Here is a 20,059-nt window from a genome sequence, read left to right as displayed (position 1 = left end):
ATAAACACATACTCTGTACCTTGCGTCAGCATGGCCTTGGTGCTGCAACAGCCAGACGCCCTGAAACAGGAAACTATATTGAGAACAACATCCCATCTCTCTCTTAAAGCAACAGAACAGTCAGTATTAGAATCTCCTGATCAGATCTGAGTTTAGGATTGAAATACTCTGCCTCAATATTTAGAAGTTAAAACGGTTTTATCATTGAGTTACAGGGAAAAAATAAGCAGCGTTTATCAGTGAGAGAGGGGGAGTTCATGGTGCAGCTGCTGCTCACTGATCAACATATACTTAAGAGCTCAAACTGTGTTTGGGGTTCTGGTTATACATCCTGTTCAGGGCCGGACTGTTGCACTGGACAGATATTTAAAAGATTAGTTCATGTTTGACTCACTTCACACTGAATAAAGTACCTTATGTGGAGTCTAAACTGAGGTACTGTGACTGTGACATTGGTGCTGTTTGTCAGTTTTTGTTCCCCCTATAGAAACCACTTCCTCTGTTTCAATCACTATTCTCAGCAGCTTGTCAGTTTCTCACACATCAAGAAACCATTACAGAAAGCTTCCTGGAAAAAACCAAATACAGCCTGTAAGAGATCACAATGTGTTGTACAAGTACTCAATTAATGTTATGTACAAATGTTCTTTTCATGCCATTTTCTACGTCTACTCAGAGGGAAATACTCTGTACTTTTTACTTCGTTACGTGTATTAAATTGTGAAGGTGTCCCTTTGGGCTCTGGGTGATTGTTACACCATTTCCATGTATATTTTTTAAAAGCATCAATACAGGTTACAGGATAAAGAAAGAATTCCGAGCTTGTGATTCGGCTCAATGACTCTTGTTTCCACAACAAACTGGACTGACTGGTGACACTAAAACAAGGATAGTCAGCAAAAACCAGTGGCCTTTGAAACGTTGTTTATATGATAAACAGATAAAATGATTAGGTAATGTCAGCCAGTCAGCCAATCTCCACCCTGAGACCCAGCAACCCCTGTCCCTGGAGAAGCTCTAAAGAGGCAGTGGAACAAGTTGTTCTGCAGGCAGCCCAACTATCCTACACCCAGAACAGCTCCGTGTACACGTCACAGGCTTAGGAAACACCTGGAGGCTAAGCACCAGCCCACCCAGCACACCCCGCCAGGGCGTTGCCCAAAATCATAACAACGGCATCAAAATGGTAAAGCAGGGCGCATCCCTACAGGGACAACGCACTGTACCAGCCCCCAATCTTAAAGCTTTAGTGCGTAACGTTTTAATATTACATAATATATACAACTCTCTCTGTATTTCTCAGTATGACTATGTTCAGAAGATTGTGGCGTCCGGTGACTTTCGCGGTGCAGAAACTCAAGTGAAGATAATGACCTCTTCTGAGAGTCCATCATGTTTTTTTAATCCTCCGTGTCCTCCTTGGCTACTAGCAACTGTGTGGAGGGGGGGTGATCATGGAAGGCTTGTATCATGTGGACGCACCGACAGTGTTGTTGTCAGTACTTAGAATTCCTCATGGGGGCGACAGAAACTACGCACTATAGCTTTAAAAATATTATGGCGCCGCACAGAAATCAAGCCCAGCTCCAAAGTCACCTGTTTCTGTCTTGGATAAAGAAAGGGTGCACTGACGTCGGTGTTAAGCAACAGTTTATTCAGAACACGGTTCTCGCCACCGACCCGAGATGAAAAAGGATCTGCTATAAATAGCTAGAAACAAGAGAAACACTGCAAAGGCAAACACTGCTGAGGCAAACGCAGCTAATTGATCAGGACATGAATAATTAAGAACATATAGAAGTCCTTCTCAGTTGCTCATTATCTCCATCCTCTTCGGGGAAATTCATCACTCATTCAGTCATTTTAGTAGTAAGACTAATGCTGCTGCTGGGGAAATACCATTCAGGACTTTAGTGTCATGGGAGACCTCGTGTTGTTGTTAAGCACAGACACAAAGGAGAGAATCATAGCCATAATATCTGCTTCTATAGATCATATTTAGTGTTGAGTTCAGTTAACCATCTGACAGAAACAGTCAGATATTTTAAATGTAGTTGTTTGCTGTGAAACTTCAACAGTCTGTTCAGACATACTGTATGATAAAGAGCTGCAGTTTCTCTCTACCAACATTAAAGAGGAACTGACACCACATCCTGACACTGACTGAGAGGGGGGGGAGGTGCACATTTAAAATGTGCTTTGAGCCTTTTGATACCACGTGATCCACCCACTAAGTATCCTCCATTTTGTTCTCTGATTACAGGAACAGGTCCAGACAGGCAAATGGAGCCGTACAGACTTCATTTCCCTCCTCAGAAGAGCTCTAACTGAGCAAAGTACCACCATCTACTACACTGTACCACCCTCTACTACACTGTACTACCCTCTACTACACTGTACTACCCTCTACTACACTGTACCACCCTCTACTACACTGTACCACCCTCTACTACACTGTACTACCCTCTACTACACTGTACCACCCTCTACTACACTGTACCACCCTCTACTACACTGTACTACCCTCTACTACACTGTACTACCCTCTACTACACTGTACCACCCTCTACTACACTGCACCACCCTCTACTACACTGTACCACCATCTACTACACTGTACTACACTGTACCACCCCTCTACTACACTGTACCACCCTCTACTACACTGTACTACCCTCTACTACACTGTACCACCCTCTACTACACTGCACCACCCTCTACTACACTGTACCACCATCTACTACACTGTACTACACTGTACCACCCTCTACTACACTGTACCACCCTCTACTACACTGTACTACCCTCTACTACACTGTACCACCCTCTACTACACTGTACTACCCTCCACTACACTGTACTACCCTCCACTACACTGTACCACCCTCTACTACACTGTACTACCCTCTACTACACTGTACCACCCTCTACTACACTGTACTACCCTCCACTACACTGTACTACCCTCCACTACACTGTACCACCCTCTACTACACTGTACCACCCTCTACTACACTGTACCACCCTCTACTATACTGTACTACCCTCTACTACACTGTACTACCCTCCACTACACTGTACCACCCTCTACTACACTGTACCAACCTCTACTACACGTACACCCTCTACTACACTGTAACTACCCTCCACTACACTGTACCACCCTCTACTACACTGTACCACCCTCTACTATACTGTACCACCCTCTACTACACTGTACCACCCTCTACTACACTGTACTACCCTCCACTACACTGTACCCACCCTCTACTACACTGTACCACCACTGTAACTCTTGAGTGTTACTGCAGTGAGAAACACAAAGACACAGAGGATTGAACATAACTCACAAAACATCCTCAGATTGGTTTTTAAAGGTCAGTTTGGAGAGCTGATCAACAGTTAAACGTGTCGTGTCTCATGCTCCAACGGTCTGGGAGTTGATACTGATTGTGGTCAAAGGTAGAGCGGCTCCAGAACAGACTTCTTCTCTTCTGTAGCCAATCACTGCTACAGGCTGCGTTGTTACAAAACCTTGCAGACTCTCCGCGCAGCAGCCCAGACTGCAGTTGGGATATACTGTATCTCCGTCTGTATCGCCCCGACCGCTCTGACTGAAATCCTGGACATGTTGGACAAAAGTGTCTTCAGCTGACACCAGAGACCTCCATCAGATTCAGATCTTAGTCTCTCAGGATCACATCCTTCCCCCAGTCTCTGCTCCTCCTCTACATATTTAACATATTCATATATTAATAGAACACACACACACACAATATGAGGTTGGATATTTGGAGCGGCTTTATTTGTGTTCAAAGAATAAAAAATAAAAAAGCAGAACAATGATATATAAAAGTAACAACTTGGAATCAAATGTAGCAAAATAAAGTATTTATCAGAATAAGATAAAATAGTAAAACAGTTTAAGGCGCATTAAGGTATCTGAATGTTAAAACTGAGTTATCAACTTCCATCATGTCTCTGATCATTATTATTTCATCCATTCATTCATATTAAATAATTATCAACTGATTTCAAAGATCATCACTTTGGTATAGTTCACATTTCATAACATTCCTTTGGCAAACATCATGTAAATCTATTTCATAGATAATAAATCCAGTTGAAGGTCTTATTTAGAGACAGACTGGTCCTCTATGTCTCCTGAGATATTCTGAGCGGCATCAGATGATTTTATAATTACAATAACAACAATATTCACAATGTCATCAACTCCTCAGTTTAAACTATTCAATGTTAATGGATTTTAAATCAGCTAAGAAATCATTCCAAGCAGGCACCATGAGCTTTTATATTACGCAGAGAAAACAAGCATTTAATATTCCCTCCATAAAAATGTATTATTACCGAAACACACAAGAAGAGCTCTCTACACCTGATTAGAAGATATTTGGTAGCTGCTCCGTCTGCTGATATTTACAACTAAAGAAATCTCATTTTTTTGTTAAAAGCTTGCAGTGATAGATAAATGCTGAGTACATTATTCTTTATCTATTTAATGGAGTATTAAGTATTTATGTGTATTACGGCTGAGTTTACATTGTGATCATTGACTTTTACTTATATTGTTATATAAGTAAAGTACTTTTACTTATGTAACTTTTTTTTTAAAGCAACTTTTACTCGAGTAAAATATTCTAGTTCTCTAAAGGTAAAAGTAGACAGTTGAACTGAACCTCTCTCTCACGGTAAGATCCATTTGTCCGACACGGCTGAATCGTGGTGTCGCGACGTCATACATCCATGGTTGATGCTTATACAGATGCTCCACTATCCACGCCCCTGACCGGCAGCTGATTGGACGAACGCGTGTCGTGGTTTGGCTTCTCAAGAATTTCAACAGAGTGTCATGGCGGCTCGTTAAGAATACGATGTAGTATATAAACTAACTACTAACTACTACTACTACTACTAACTACTTTATAAAATAGTTCACCGAACGTGTTTCTGAAAACATTTTAAGAGAGAAATAGGCCGTGCAGTTGCTGAATCTGTCTTCATTTCAGATTGACAAAGGTCAGTTTGAAAGATTTTCGTCTACTTCTACTGGATAGTCGCGTCGCGTTCAACGGATTCATTTGCATAAAGATGGACTCGGCCAGCTTTTGGACGCGCAGCATTTTTTCAATGCAGCGCCGCCTTCCCAGGATGCTTTGCATGCGCGTTGAAGTCGCTTGACGTCACCCATAGGAATAGAGTGGAGCGCGCGCAACAGAAGCGTTCCACGGTCAAATGGATCTCTACCGTCCTTCTGACCCTCCTCTGGGACCATCTCATCATAGAGACCCTACAGGATCTCAGAGCTCCAGATACTACAGATCCCAGTCTCAGATATACAGACCCCACACACACACACCACGGTAAGCTTGGTTTATGGTAGCCGCGGTGTTCCCATCAGGAGGTGTGCGCACCATAAAATGACGTCACCATGGCTGTCAATGAAGCAATACTGCAATGAACAACGCATTGAGCATCATCATCTCTGGGCCTGCTCGTAGCGTGCCGCCATCTACGAGCCTGGCGCACGGTGCCCGCTGGAGTATACCGGACGCTAGGGAGGTAACAGAGGTTTCTGTTAAAGGTGCCCTGCCACACAAACCCGTTTTTTACTTGCATTTTTTAAAAATCTGTTAGGTCCATATGTGTTTGTGTTATGTCGTAATGTGAAAATGAACTGCATAATTGATTATATTGTGGGTGTTAGAGGACTTAGGAATATATCTAATTGTGAATTAGTGCAAATAGTGCCATGAGATATTTTCTGAGTGTGCATAAATATACCCCGACATTGGCGATAGTGGGAGACATGGGATGGGAATCATGTGAGGCTCGCTGGAAGATATGTATATAATTGTTTATTAGATATGGACGCAAATAGGTTGACGAGGAAAATATTTCTTTGGGATAACACATTCTTGTAGGGCTGGGCGATAAATCGATTTTATCGATTAACTCGAATGTGTAGTTAATGTCGATTTGTTAAACGAAATCGATTTTCTCCTTAACATCCGCCGACGAGTTTCATTACTTACTTATCCGTAATCTCCGCCGAAATGACCGGCAGCTCGCGGTGCTCTGTCCCCGGCTGAGAGTCACCTATTCTCAGATAACTGAACCACCAGCTACCGCTGACCTAAAGGACCACCACGCGGGGCACCAGAGCCGGTGTTGAGGAACTCTTTTGCGGCTCAACACATCTACTAAATGCCGCTGATACGACCGAGCTGTGATGGAGGTCTGTAGCGGCTTAAACAACTAGCAATCGCCGCTCTTTAGCCCGGAGCTCCTCTTCGACGTTTGTTTCTCACCGCTAGTTACTACGAAGTAGATTGCTACAGGTATGCTTCCTTCAAGAGACCATGGGATGTTTAATATACGTTACTCAGCAACAGGTGAAAATAGGGGCAAGGTTGTGCAATAACGTTAAAATGATTTGAACTTTTAGCGAGGAACGAGAAGTGAATTACCTGTATGTGTGAAAACAGCTTTATCTCACGCATCCGTTTGTTTTTTGTTGATATATAGCAATCCAAAAAAAGGGAAAACACTCAAGCATATTTATATTTCCACAAAATTGGCATGAATAATCATATGGGTATACATGCCCCGTGTGTGTGCGTGTGTGTGAGTCAAAACAAAATAAAGTTAAACTTGTTTTGAACAATTTCTTTGTCATCTGCAGATTGATTTTAAGTAGGGGGAGAAGAAAATCGATTTAAATATTAAATCGGATTTTTTTTTGAAAAATCGGGGATTTTATTTTTAGGTGATATCGGCCAGCCTACATTCTTAGTCCTTGGTCTAAAGATATATGCAAACTGCTTTGTAATTATGGTTTTGGTGAGTTGTTTTTAAATAATGAAAAGCTGAATAATGGTTTGTTTAAAAAATCCGTGTTTGCTAAAGACAAAATGCATGGGGTGGACAATATATGGGTTAAGCCAAAATTATATTTCTCCAAAAGATTGGTATATGCGACAGGAATCTGTTTGCTAAATAAGTAATTTTGTGGTGTCTGTAATCCCATGTGGGATTGGCCAAATTTGGCATGACAGAAATAAATATAACTAACTAACTAACTAACTAACTAACTAACTAACTAACTAACTAACTAATTAACTAAGTAACTAACTAACTAACTACTGCCTCCTCTGTCAGCTCTAGCCACTGACAAGAAACAGCAGAGAAATCAGGCCAATTACAAAAGCTGGTCAGTCTGACATCATGTTGCCTGAGCTCATTACTATTCATGAGCTCGCCCAGTTGGGCTGAGTAAAGGATTCTGACAGCCAGGCTCTCGTTGGCTAGCTGTTAGCCAATCAGATTCAAGCAGCTTAGCTCGTTGAATATTAATGAGAATCGAGCTGAGTCTTCCTGCAGGCTTTCTATACCACGCTAGAATGGCTTGAAACAAGGTAACCAAGGCATTTTTTACACAGAAAATGTTACAGAGTCCATGGTAGAACTTCAGACATCACCACAAAGTCATGAAATACGTTTTGGCAGGGCACCTTTAAAAGCTTGCTGTAATATATCAGCTCTGAGTACAGCTGGGCTGAAGTAATGGATTACATTTACTCATTTAATGGAACAAAGTATTTCTGTGTAATACTGCTGAGTTTTATATTGTCTGAACATCTCTGTGTTGGCTGCTTCATTCTGCTCTTAAAGAACATTTTAACTGACTTATCTTTTATCTGAGCACAATTTTCAAGAATCATTATCGAGTCATTTATTTAATTGAGGAAAATGTATTGAAAGTAAAAATACTTTAAGTTACGTCACTTCTCCTTTTCTTTAAAGCAACATTACTTTTACTCAAGTTAATATTCTACTTTTTAAAGGTAAAACTGATTTACTTAGTCTGGGACCATCTCATCATGGAGACCCTAGAGGATCTCAGAGCTCCAGATAATACAGATCCCAGACTCATATACACGGACCCCTCCACCACGGTAAGGTGGAGATTCATGGTGGAAAAATGCTTTATCAACATCAGCAGGCAGTCCTGATCTCTTCTTCTTATGTCTTTTATATATCAGGACAACAACCACTGGAACAACTACAAGAATCAGTCCACCTGGAACACCTGCTGTCAGTCCTCCGTATCGGTCTTCAGGAGGGGAGTCTCTATCCTCAGGGAATCTGAAGTAAAAAAAACACGAGTCAGTAAATGTGTGATAGTGGAGCAGTCTTCATCCTCTCTGATGTTAGAAACTGCAGCTACAACCTGATACTCAGAAAAACTCACTGAGAGAGACTACCTCACCTGCTGGATCTGTAACCTGCAGATAGATGATTCTGATTGGCTCAGAGTTGGTGTTGGCTCTCTTTTTACTTTTTGAATCTGATTCAACACGACACTCGTATGCTCCAGTGTCGTTGATGTTCACATTCTTCAGAGTAAAAGACATGTCTCCATTCTTTAGCTCTCTGTTCACCAGCTCCACCCTGTCCTTAAAGGATGAATGCTGTCCTTCTGTCTTCAAGTGTCCATCTCTGTATAAGAGGACGATATCTGGCTCCAGGTCAGGTCTTCTCCACTCTACAATGCTGATGGAGGGATCAGCAGCCTGACATGGCAGAATGACATCCTGTCCAGTGCGCACTTTCACAATCTCGTCTGAAATACAATGAAAATTACTATTAATAATAAAAAGTCATGTTATTTCAACAGTTGTCTACAGGTGTGTCCCTGCAGAAGGTCTCTGTAGAGTCTCACCTGATGGAGACGTTCACTGATCTGTCACAACTGCAGAGATATCACAGGACTTTATTACCACAGGTCAACTCTTTAGAAGACTGGGATGGGATTAAATGGAGCCATTCACGCAGCCAATCAGAGCCGTGGAACATGTTGGCAGATTATTTTATAGATAGGAGTCAGAGCGATGTGTCCCAATCTAACTCTATATAAATATATCAGTAGAAATCTGTTTCAAACGGGACACTTTACCCTGTCTGCCAATGTGCTTAAAATTAATAAATTTGAATCTCTTTAAGATATTATATACATATATAGAAAATATTATTCAATATCTTTGCTGGATTAAGAATGTTTCCACATTATTTGTCCTGCAGTAAGTGAATGTTAACGGGTGTCCTTCCTGTCATCAGCTGCTGTGAGGAACAACTCAAACTAATAGAGGTTCAACATTTGAATAGAGGTAATGTCTCTCTTTAATGTCCCTGTGGTTCACAGTTTGTATCTCAGCCAGTAATGGTAGTGCAACAGAGGAAACATGTACACACAATAAAGCAGGGTCACCAACACGGTGCCCGCGGGCACCAGGTAGCCCCCAAGGACCACATGAGTAGCCCTCAGGCCTGTTCTAAAAGTGAAAATTGAATATTGACATTATCTGTCAAGTCATTGTTGATAATTATTGTGAGAAATCATTAACGTAATCATTGTCTTCACATAGATGAGTATCATTAATCATTAATAATCATATATAACTAAAGGCAAACTGAGCAAATTTGTTATTTCAGAAGAGCGTATCAAACTGGTAGCCCTTCGTATGACTCAGTACCCATGAAGTAACTCTCAGTTTCTAAAAGGTTGGTGACCCCTGCAATAAAGAATACCAAACAGTGTGTTTAACCTGACTTTAAACAAAGAGCCGGTGACCTCCAAGACAGAGAGAGCACAGGAGGCCTAACACATGGCCTCAGACAAAGGAGAGGCCTGTACGTAATTCTCAAAGCCTGGAAACTTCGCACTTCCATGTGAAAAAGTTTTCAAAATGGAGAAAGCACGTTACCCCACGAGGAAGAGGAACAAAATGGCGGAGAGTTCCGGACGTCCCATTGGCTGAGGTTCCTTGAACGCACCAGCCGCCGCCACCAGGTGGCGGAGGAATAAAAGTCCCTGTCACCCACTTCTCACGGCTCTTTGCGGCAAGAATCTTTACATAGTTCTGGGCTGATGTAGAACCGTGTGTTTTTTATTAATGAGTAAATGTTATTGCTACTATTGTTTTGCCATTAATGTGGTCAGACCGCCGTGTCCCAAACCACTGTTGTGGAGAATATCACTGATCAAGATATGGTTGGAAGTTGTTGTTAAAACTGTGAATGCTACCTCCCGCTGTGGAGAAGTAATTACTGTATGAGTGAGACCATCATTCTGCCTGTCGTCACTCAGACGACAGCTCTACGATATAACAGACGTTATACCGTAGACCTTTGTAACGGCGAACGGTGTGGTTATTGTTACCGCGGAGCACCAGCTGTTAGTTCACAAAGGAGGAAGACAATAAACCCTTCCCTCGTTAAAACCAAACTCTCAGATCCTGCTGTAGCTTGGCGTGAGCATCTTGAGGAAACGAGGGAGACTGATTATTCTCACAGCCACCAGGATCAAGATTTTCAAGTGTTTTCTTTTCAATCGTGTTTTCCCTCCTTTTTCTGTCTCTCATTGTTCTAACCTCCACACACATTTACACACACACACACACACACACACGCCATTGGGACAGCTGGCCTCGCCTGCTACCGTAGTCACGCGAGACGTAACAGAGTTTCAACTGCCATTTCGGCGCCAAAATAGCGCTCCAAGGTGTGTCCCCTTTTTGTCTGTAATACGTGTTGAAGTCCCGCGGGGTTCCCCGATATTTCATCGTTAGGAGTAGCCATTTTGGGTCTTTGTACTAAAACTACAAACAGCCTCCAAACACGTGGCTCCCGACCGCCATCCTGAATCTCGCGTGGTTAGCCCGACCACGCGGCCCGCTACTCCTACCCCCCCTTTCCTCCTCCCACACACACACACACACACACATACACACACACACACACACACACACACACACACACACACACACACACAAAAGCTTGCTTGCTGCTTGTTTGCTAGAACTGTAACAAGTCGATAGAGTTTTGATGATTGAAGAATTATTGATTGACCATCAGTATTTTTGAAGTTAAAATAAATCCTATTAGACTTTAACAAGAAGATGTTGTGTGGTTATTTGTGTATTGTAATAAAGCTGGATTATACAGGTCAGTGCTTCCTTTGTTCCTTTGAAAGATACCAGATCAATTTATCAAATTAATTAAGATCTGTATTTTAAAGGGAACTCCACCTATAAGACTGTTTCACAGCTCAGTTATTGGTCCCTGGTTCCAGGGTGGTGCCCCGTTTTGATTGTTTGTCAATTTGGTAAAGTTATTAATACACATATTTATAACTTTATTAATACTGATAAAACATCTTTGATATTTTGCCAATAATTGAATCTGTACCCATATCAATTCCCATAAGACTTTATTCATATCTATTTATGTAGCTTCATATTTTCATTATATTTTTCTATTGTATTTCTGATACAGTGAAAAAGAATTCCAAAACACCTGTACAGCTCTGTACCTGTGCTAATGGCAATAAATATCTATTTTAATATAATAAAGTCCTATATATAAAAGCATCTTCATCAGCCTACAGGCCAAGTTAGATAACTTATATATCCATCCTTAGAACCTGAAGATGAATAAAACATTATGAGTCAGTAAATGTGTGATAGTGGAGCAGTCTTCATCCTCTCTGATGTTAGAAACTGCAGCTACAACCTGATACTCAGAAAAACTCTCTGAGAGAGACTACCTCACCTGGAACCTGCAGATAGATGATTCCGATTGGGTCAGAGTTGAGGCGTTTCTTTATAACATTTTGATCACCGGTTTCAACTCGACACATGTATCTTCCAGTGTCGTGTCTGCTCACTTTCTTCAGCTTTAAAGAAACAACTCCGTTTTTCAGATCTTTGTCCACCAGCTCCACCCTGTTGTTATAGGATTCATGCTGCTCGTCATTATCCAGCTTTACAGTTCTGCATAAGAGGGTTTTATATGGCTTCTGGTCAGCTCTGCTCCACAATAAAACTCTGATGGAGGGATCAGCAGACCGACATGGCAGAATGGCATCCTGTCCAGGGAGCACTGGTACCTCGATCATGTCTGAAAAACAATAAAAATTACTATTAATAATAAAAAGTCATGTTATTTCAACAGTTCTCTACAGGTGTGTCCCTGCAGAAGGTCTCTGTAGAGTCTCACCTGATGGAGACGTTCACTGATCTGTCACAACTGCAGAGATATCACAGGACTTTATTACCACAGGTCAACTCTTTAGAAGACTGGGATGGGATTAAATGGAGCCATTCACGCAGCCAATCAGAGCCGTGGAAACATGTTGGCAGATTATTTTATAGATAGGAGTCAGACCGATGTGTCACAATCTAACTCTATATAAATATATCAGTAGAAATCTGTTTCTAATGGGACATTTCACCATGTCTGCCAATATGCTTAAAATGAATGAATTTAATCTCTTCAAGATATTATATACATATACAGAGATCATTATTCAATATCTTTGTTGAATTAAGAATATTGCCATATTATTTGTCCTAAAGTTACTGAATTGGGGACATTCTAAAACACTTAACGTGGCTTAAAGTCGGAAAACAACGATCAATGATCATCAAATTTCTCATGGCCATATCTTGTCATGAACACTTAAGCTTGTCAAAAAAAATAACGGAAATCCAACGATTACAGAAGTTATCTCACATTAACGTTTTCTTCTTCATTGGCGCCTATGGAGAAGAAAAGGCCTAACGTGGTTTAATTGACCTAAACAACGATCAATGATTACCACATTTTTCTCTCATATTGCTCGTCATAACCACTGAAAAATCTAACCCAAAGTACACATAGTATGGACGTTAATCTGACATTAAGTGTAAGGAAAAATCTTCAAAAAAGGTTCAATGTACCTAAACAACGATCAGTGGTCAACAAATGTCTGTTGTTTATGACAAGACATGGTCATAAGAAATTTGGTGATCATTGGTCACTGTTTTCCGACTTTAAACTACGTTAAGCTGTTTCCTATAGGCGTAAATGAATACACTGCTTAATGTCAAATAACATTCATAATAATTGGACTTTGGGTTTGACTTTTTGTCAGTTTTCAGTGGTTATGAGGAGCATTAGGAGATAAAAATTTGTGATCAATAATATTCCAGAAATAAGTGTTCCAGTAGTGATTATGAAAGCTAGAAAAATGTTCCTAGAGTGCAAAGTCTTTTTGGTTTTTTTTTTTTTTTTTTTGAGCTAAATTCAAACACTTTTCATCAAAGTCAAGGAAGTGAAGGACTACAGCCACATCCCAGCCCTGTAAAAGGTTGGCGTCCAGACTGGAGCGGTGGGCCATCACTGAGCTCAGGAGACCAGATGATCCCAGGCGTCCAGGAGTTGTGTGTGATATTCCTGCCCCCCCCCCCCTTAGAAGTGTTGTTGCAGACACAAGTCAGCAGAGAAATACAGCCTGCCTTAGGTGAAACTGAATACATGAAATATATACATAACCCAATTACTTAGTATTTTTGTGTATTGTTGGTGATGAAAAACTGATCCTGACCTGTGATGTACTGCAAATAATGACTGACACCGAGTTCCAGCTTCTTCTACCACCGGGGCCCCGGCAAAATACGTTCAAATATCCATTATGTAGATATGTGATTTGTAAAAAAAATTTATGTTGGACTAAAAATAAAGAATTATAATAGTCTCAACCTTATTTCCTGTAGTACATAATGAACCAAACAGACAAGGGTGAATGTAAAAATGTGTTTTAATATATTACATGCATTTTAAAATATAATTACAGTAAAACAATGTAAACACAAATTAAATACAGGACACTATACTGTAGTAGGATATATTGACATGCAATGTACTAGAAACTACAAGTACACAAATGAAAATTAACTAAGAAAAACATTATTGTAAGTAGTATTGTAGAGTATCTCAGTAACATATGTTCAGTACATAGTTCATTCAATTCAATTCAATTTATTTATAGTATCAAATCATAACAAGAGTTATCTCGAGACACTTTACAGATAGAGTAGGTCTAGACCACACTCTATAAAGCCCCAACAATTCCAATAGTTCCCCCAAGAGCAAGCATTAGCAGTGGCTATTGCGACAGTGGCGAGGAAAAACTCCCTTTTAGGAAGAAACCTCGGCAGACCCAGACTCTTGGTGGGCGGTGTCTGACGGTTGGGTTATGACGGTACAGGATGTAGCGTGGCACAGCAGAGCATGGGTGGACGCGGTGGACGCAGCAGGACGTAGTCGGGCATTGCAGGGAATCGCAGAGCGTAGCAGGGTGTAGCAGGTCCATAGCCACAGCTGCACCCAAGACCCAGGTCTTGGTGTCGCCCTAATCCGAGGCGATGTTCTGGGCGAAGAAGAAACATAAGGACTCCGGGGAGTAAACTCCCCAGAGCTAGGTTAGTAACAAGCACTTCTGAGACAGGATGTGCATAAAAGGAAACAAAAGAAAAGAGCGTGTCATAAGAAGGAACTTCCTCGGCAGTCTAGAATTATAACAGCATAACTAGGAGAGGCACTATATTATTGATTATACGATAGGTAAATCTGATGACTGTAAAGAGAAGCAGAGAAAAGCAGGGGTGTTGTGTCTGCAGCTATACACCCTGCCCCGCCGGTCTAGGCGTTCACTGCAACTCCTCACTCCCTAACTATAAGCTTTATCAAAGAGGAGAGTTTTCAGTTTAGTCTTAAATGTAGCGACGGTGTCTGCCCCCCGAACCCAGATTGGGAGCTGGTTCCACAGGAGAGGAGCCTGATAGCTGAAGGCTCTGCCTCCCATTCTACTTTTAGAGACTCTAGGAACCACAAGTAACTCTGCATTCTGGGAGCGTAGTGCTCTAGTGGGACAATAAGGTACTAAGAGGTCCTCAAGATATGAAGGTGCTTGACCATTTAGAGCTTTATAGGTCAGAAGAAGGATTTTAAATTCAATCCTGGATTTTACAGGAAGCCAATGGAGAGAAGCTAATACAGGAGAAATATGATCTCTTTTCTTAGTTCTTGTCAGAACACGCGCTGCAGCATTCTGGATCAGCTGGAGAGTCCTAACGGACTTATTTGAGCATCCTGATAATAAGGAATTACAGTAGTCCAGCCTGGAAGTAACGAATGCATGGACTAGTTTTTCTGCATCGTTTTGAGACAGGATGTTCCTAATTTTAGCAATGTTACGAAGGTGAAAAAAGGCTGTTCTAGAGGTGTGTTTTAGATGGGCGTTAAAGGATAGATCCTGATCAAAAATAACTCCTAGATTTCTGACAGTAGTACTTGAGGCCAGGGCAATGCCATCCAGAGTAATTATATCTTCAGCTAATGAGGTTCGTAGGTGTTTGGAGCCCAGGACAATAACTTCGGTTTTGTTTGAGTTTAACATCAGGAAATTGTAGGCCATCCATGATTTTATATCTTTAATGCAAGCTTGAAGTTTAGCTAGCTGGCTGGTTTCGTCTGGCTTGATTGACAGATATAATTGGGTGTCATCCGCATAACAGTGAAAGTTAATTGAGTGTTTCCTAATAATATTGCCTAGAGGAAGCATATATAAGGAGAATAGAATCGGTCCAAGCACTGAGCCTTGAGGAACGCCATGGTTAATTTTAGCGTAATTGGAGGGTTTATTGTTAACATTAACAAATTGCGATCGATCAGAGAAGTAGGACTTAAACCAGTTTAGTGCGATTCCTTTAATGCCAACTAAATGTTCCAGTCTCTGTAAGAGGATGGTATGGTCAATAGTATCGAATGCAGCACTAAGATCTAATAAGACAAGTATGGAGACAAGTCCTTTGTCTGATGCAGTTAGAAGATCGTTAGTGATTTTCACCAGTGCCGTCTCTGTGCTATGATGCTTTCTAAATCCTGACTGAAAGTCCTCAAATAAGCTATTGCTATGTAGAAAATCACATAACTGGTTAGCGACTACTTTCTCAAGGATCTTGGAGAGAAAGGGAAGGTTAGATATAGGTCTATAGTTGGCTAAGACCTCAGGATCGAGGGTGGGTTTTTTCAGTAGAGGTTTTATCACAGCTACTTTAAATGACTGCGGTACATAACCTGTCAATAAAGACATATTTATCATATCTAGCAATGAAGTGTTAACCATGGGTAACGCTTCTTAAGTAGCTTCGTTGGGATGGGGTCCAAGAGACAGGTAGATGGCTTAGCTGAAGAGACCTTTAGCATTAATTGTTGAGGGTTTATAGGATAAAAGCAATCTAAGTATATGTCAGGTCTAGTCGTTCTTTCTAGCAGTCTGTCAGTTAAAGGTGACCCATTAGAGGTTGGGGGAAAGAGGTGATGAATAGTATCTCTAATTGTTATAATTTTATCGTTAAAGAAACTCATGAAGTCATCACTACTCAGAGCTATAGGAATAGATGGCTCAACAGAGCTGTGGCTATCTGTCAGCCTGGCTACAGTGCTGAAAAGAAACCTTGGGTTGTTCTTATTTTCTTCTATTAGTGATGAATAGTAGTCTGATCTGGCCTTTCTTAGGGTCTTCCTATAGGTTTTCAGACTGTCTTGCCAGTCTAAACGAGATTCTTCCAGTTTGGTGGAACGCCATTTACTTTCAAGTTTGCGCGAGATTTGCTTTAATTTACGAGTTTGGGAGTTATACCAAGGTGCTAGTTTCCTTTGCTTCATCGTCTTCTTTTTAAGGGGAGCAACAGAGTCTAAAGTAGTCCGTAGGCAGGCCGTAGCACCGTCTACGAAATGATCAATTTGAGAGGGACTAAAGTTTACATAAAGATCCTCTGTTATATTACGGCACGTTAATGAGTTTAGTGCTGTTGGAATATCTTCCTTAAATTTAGCTATAGCACTGTCAGATAGGCTTCTAGCGTAGAAGCTTTTATCTAATTTCGTATAATCGGGTAGTAAGAATTCGAAAGTTATTAAGAAGTGGTCTGATAATAAAGGATTTTGCGGGAATACTATTACGTCTTCAATTTTGATGCCATATGCCAGCACAAGGTCGAGGGTGTGGTTAAAACAGTGCGTGGCCTCATGCACACTCTGACTGAAACCAATAGAATCTAGCAGTGAGTTGAAAGCAGTACTAAGGCTATTGCTGTCAACGTCCACATGGATATTAAAATCACCTACAATAAGTACTTTGTCTGATTTTAGGACTACACATGATAAAAACTCTGAGAATTCCGATAAAAATTCACAATATGGACCTGGTGCTCGGTAGACAACAACAAATATAATTGGCTGTACTGTTTTCCATGTTGGATGCTGAAGGTTAAGAACGAGATTTTCAAAAGAGTTATAATTTAGTTTAGGTTTAGGATTAATTAACAGGTTTGAGTCAAATATGGCTGCAACTCCCCCTCCTCGGCCTGAGCCTCTAGAAATTTGAGTATTAATATGAGTGGGAGGAGTGGCTTCATTTAGACTGACATAATCTTCATGGCCCAGCCAGGTTTCAGTTAGACAGAATAGATCAATTTGATTATCGGATATCAATTCGTTTACTAGTATTGCTTTAGAAGACAGAGATCTGATATTTAGTAGACCGCATCTAATTTTCCTATCCTGTTCTATCATTGCAGTGGTAGTTGTAATTCCAATTAGGTTGTTAAGTATTGCCCCTTTTTTGGTTACCTGTGGCTGACGTGAACTGGATGCTAAATTGACTATGTTTGCAGTCAACTCCTTATTACTTAGGGGATTCAACACTTTGTATGGTCTATTGTTGATTATAACTGGAATAGTACTAGTATTACATGTTACCCTGCAGAAAACATTTTCAGATTCATTCACTTGTAAAGTGCCATTAGGATCAATACCTGGGGGGCATGAATCTGTGATATTTTCAACAGAACATAGTCTATTGGTCTATACCCTGGCTGTTTACAGCCTTAGCACACGTAGTGTTTCCTCCACAGAGAGACTGAAGGCTCCTCTCCCTCTCTCTCTGCTGCTACCACGTCCTCCTGGTTGGACTGCCTGCTGCCTGATGTGAGCTGTGATAGAAAAATGATAACAAAGTTCCTTACAAAAATCAAATACTAACAAAGTTCTTATTGAGAACTGTTCTTGGGTGATTTACAATTAAAATAACTTGCTTTCAAGTAGCCATTAGAAAATGTTTAGGCTTTAAAAACACTGTGAACATTTTCCTTATGCTGACCTGCTTGCAAATGCAACAGAAGACATGTAATTAGAGTTAGGATAGCCAGTCTTTGTCATAACTAGGACTTATAAGTACTTATAAACATTCTGTCATTCTTGTTGTCTTGTAATTTCATCCTCTTGGCTGTAAATGTAACTATCATTACTGAGTTTGTTTTTATGCTATGCTATAATAATGAACATAACTATGAAGATGAACCAGTTAAGCAGTGCTAACACTGCATATGTACTGTATCTGTCAACCTCTTGATAGAATATGTTATATTCACAGCTTCTACATTGTACAACTTAACCAATACCCTAGCATTGTGTATTATCAGACCAATAGCAACCACAACAATGTGTAGTTAGCTGGATAATAATATGTCATAATAGACCATATAGCTACATTACTGACCTGTCCTGCAGGTCCCACAATGTCTCATTGTTCTACAGAGATGACCATAATTAATACAGCTCCATTGAGTAAGGCCTCACTAAGCCTACATGATCCCTATGGCAAATTAGCTCAGTAACGTAGCTACAGTAAGCCAAAGTTACTTGGCTTGGCTAGCATTTGTTTTAGATAGCAGTTAGCTAACGTTAAATGCTAACTTACACAGCTGTCCTAGCTAGTATCTTATTACAACGAAACAACAAACGTCTAGTAACCATGCTTACAACATAGATCACAGACAATATATATGATATACTTACACTTTATTAATCTTGTAGGAATCCACTGTTTAGGAGTTGTTTGTGTGTCCTCCAGACTCAGAGTCTCTAACGTTAACTGCACTGAGCTGTCACTCAAGCGTACTCCAAAAACTCATTAGCCAATGGGGACGCACTCCTGTAAGACCCGCCCACGCGAGACGTTTGTGCCAGAATTGCAAACAAAGACTTTAGAAGTGCAAATGAGAAAGCTGGGAGCAAAAGACTGATCATTGAGAAAGAAGCAGAGGGAACTGTAAACAAAAGGACATAATATCAAACAAATAAAATACCAATATTTTACAACTACACAGATGTTTTGTTTACAAGTTTTAAGTTTGACCTTTGAGGTGACCATTTTTTTGCTTGAGTTAGTGGTTTTTGTTTGATACCTGAAAAGTTTTGCTTGGAATTAAAGACACTAAAATAATCCCATACTCTCCAGACTACTTACTGGAGTTCAGCAACTACACAGAACATATACAAGTACAGTACTTCACAGAGAAAAGAGGAAAGGGGAGTGTTTTTGGTTCACAAGGTGAAGGGATGTCCCGCCTTAATCTGCCTCTGATTGGTTTACCTTCTAAATGCCTAAACATAACCAATTCAATCATTGAAGGCAAAGAGTACTAGCCAATCAGAGGCAGAGTAGGGTGGGACTTTTTTATTTTTTATGTTTATTGTGGCTAATTTGTGCTGGATTAGTTTGTCTGCCGGGGGCTATTTCACAAAACCAGGATAAAGATTAAACCGGGATATTCTAGTTATCCTGGATGAATTTAGCCTCGACTTGGTTGCACAAAAGCAGAGGCACCTAAGTTACCATGGAGATTTATTCTGTGCAGCTAGCCTGCTCCTGACCAGGCTAACAGCCAGGATTTATTCATCCTGGAGCCTTTTCTGTTCACTTAGCAGTGGCTTTTCCCTTATTATTATCATCCTGCATTAAAATACAACAGGTCTATATTACTGTTCAGTTAAGTCCTGTTATTATTTTAACATTGTGACCATTATTTATATAAATATTCATGTGACAGTCATTGGTGCTGTTATATTGCCTTCATGAAGACTAATAAACTGCTGTTCATATTGTTGTTAGAATATAGTATGACAGTTGTTGAGATAATTAGAAAAGGCTGATACAGTTTTAAATGTGTTTTAAATGGTCAGTGATGAAGATAATATATAAAGTCCTATACACGTGTTTCTATAATGAAGTCAGTGATGAAGATAATATATAAAGTCTATACACGTGTTTCTATAATGAAGTCAGTGATGAAGATAATATATAAAGTCC

The 20,059-nt window shown here is 40.4% G+C and overlaps 2 protein-coding genes and 1 long non-coding RNA gene across 5 annotated transcripts in view; 2 read left to right on the top strand and 1 right to left on the bottom strand.

Annotated features, from left to right (window-relative positions):
- Positions 1–20,059, top strand: part of LOC116064565 — a 305,191-nt gene that overhangs the window by 155,963 nt on the left and 129,169 nt on the right. The window lies entirely within an intron of this gene.
- Positions 1–20,059, bottom strand: part of LOC116064564 (hemicentin-2-like) — a 173,913-nt gene that overhangs the window by 130,619 nt on the left and 23,235 nt on the right. The window contains exons 4-5 of one of the 3 annotated variants that reach the window (XM_035993845.1): positions 11,632–11,968; positions 8,291–8,644 (exon numbers count right to left, since the gene is read on the bottom strand). In XM_035993845.1, the coding sequence (XP_035849738.1) occupies positions 8,291–8,644; positions 11,632–11,968 (691 nt within the window). Of the gene's footprint in view, positions 1–8,290; positions 8,645–11,631; positions 11,980–20,059 lie in introns of all 3 variants that reach the window. The other 2 variants (XM_035993846.1, XM_035993847.1) reach the window with 2 other exon arrangements.
- Positions 17,498–20,059, top strand: part of LOC118493597 — a 30,424-nt gene continuing 27,862 nt past the window's right edge. The window contains exon 1 of the long non-coding RNA XR_004895544.1: positions 17,498–17,508. This is a non-coding gene — a long non-coding RNA (uncharacterized LOC118493597). The remainder of the gene's footprint in view (positions 17,509–20,059) is intronic.

This window comes from Sander lucioperca, chromosome 17, assembly GCF_008315115.2.
Source record: "Sander lucioperca isolate FBNREF2018 chromosome 17, SLUC_FBN_1.2, whole genome shotgun sequence".
Classification (NCBI taxonomy): domain Eukaryota; kingdom Metazoa; phylum Chordata; class Actinopteri; order Perciformes; family Percidae; genus Sander; species Sander lucioperca.
The sequence above is the reverse complement of the archived record's forward strand: the minus strand, read 5'-3'. Positions and strand labels throughout refer to the sequence as shown.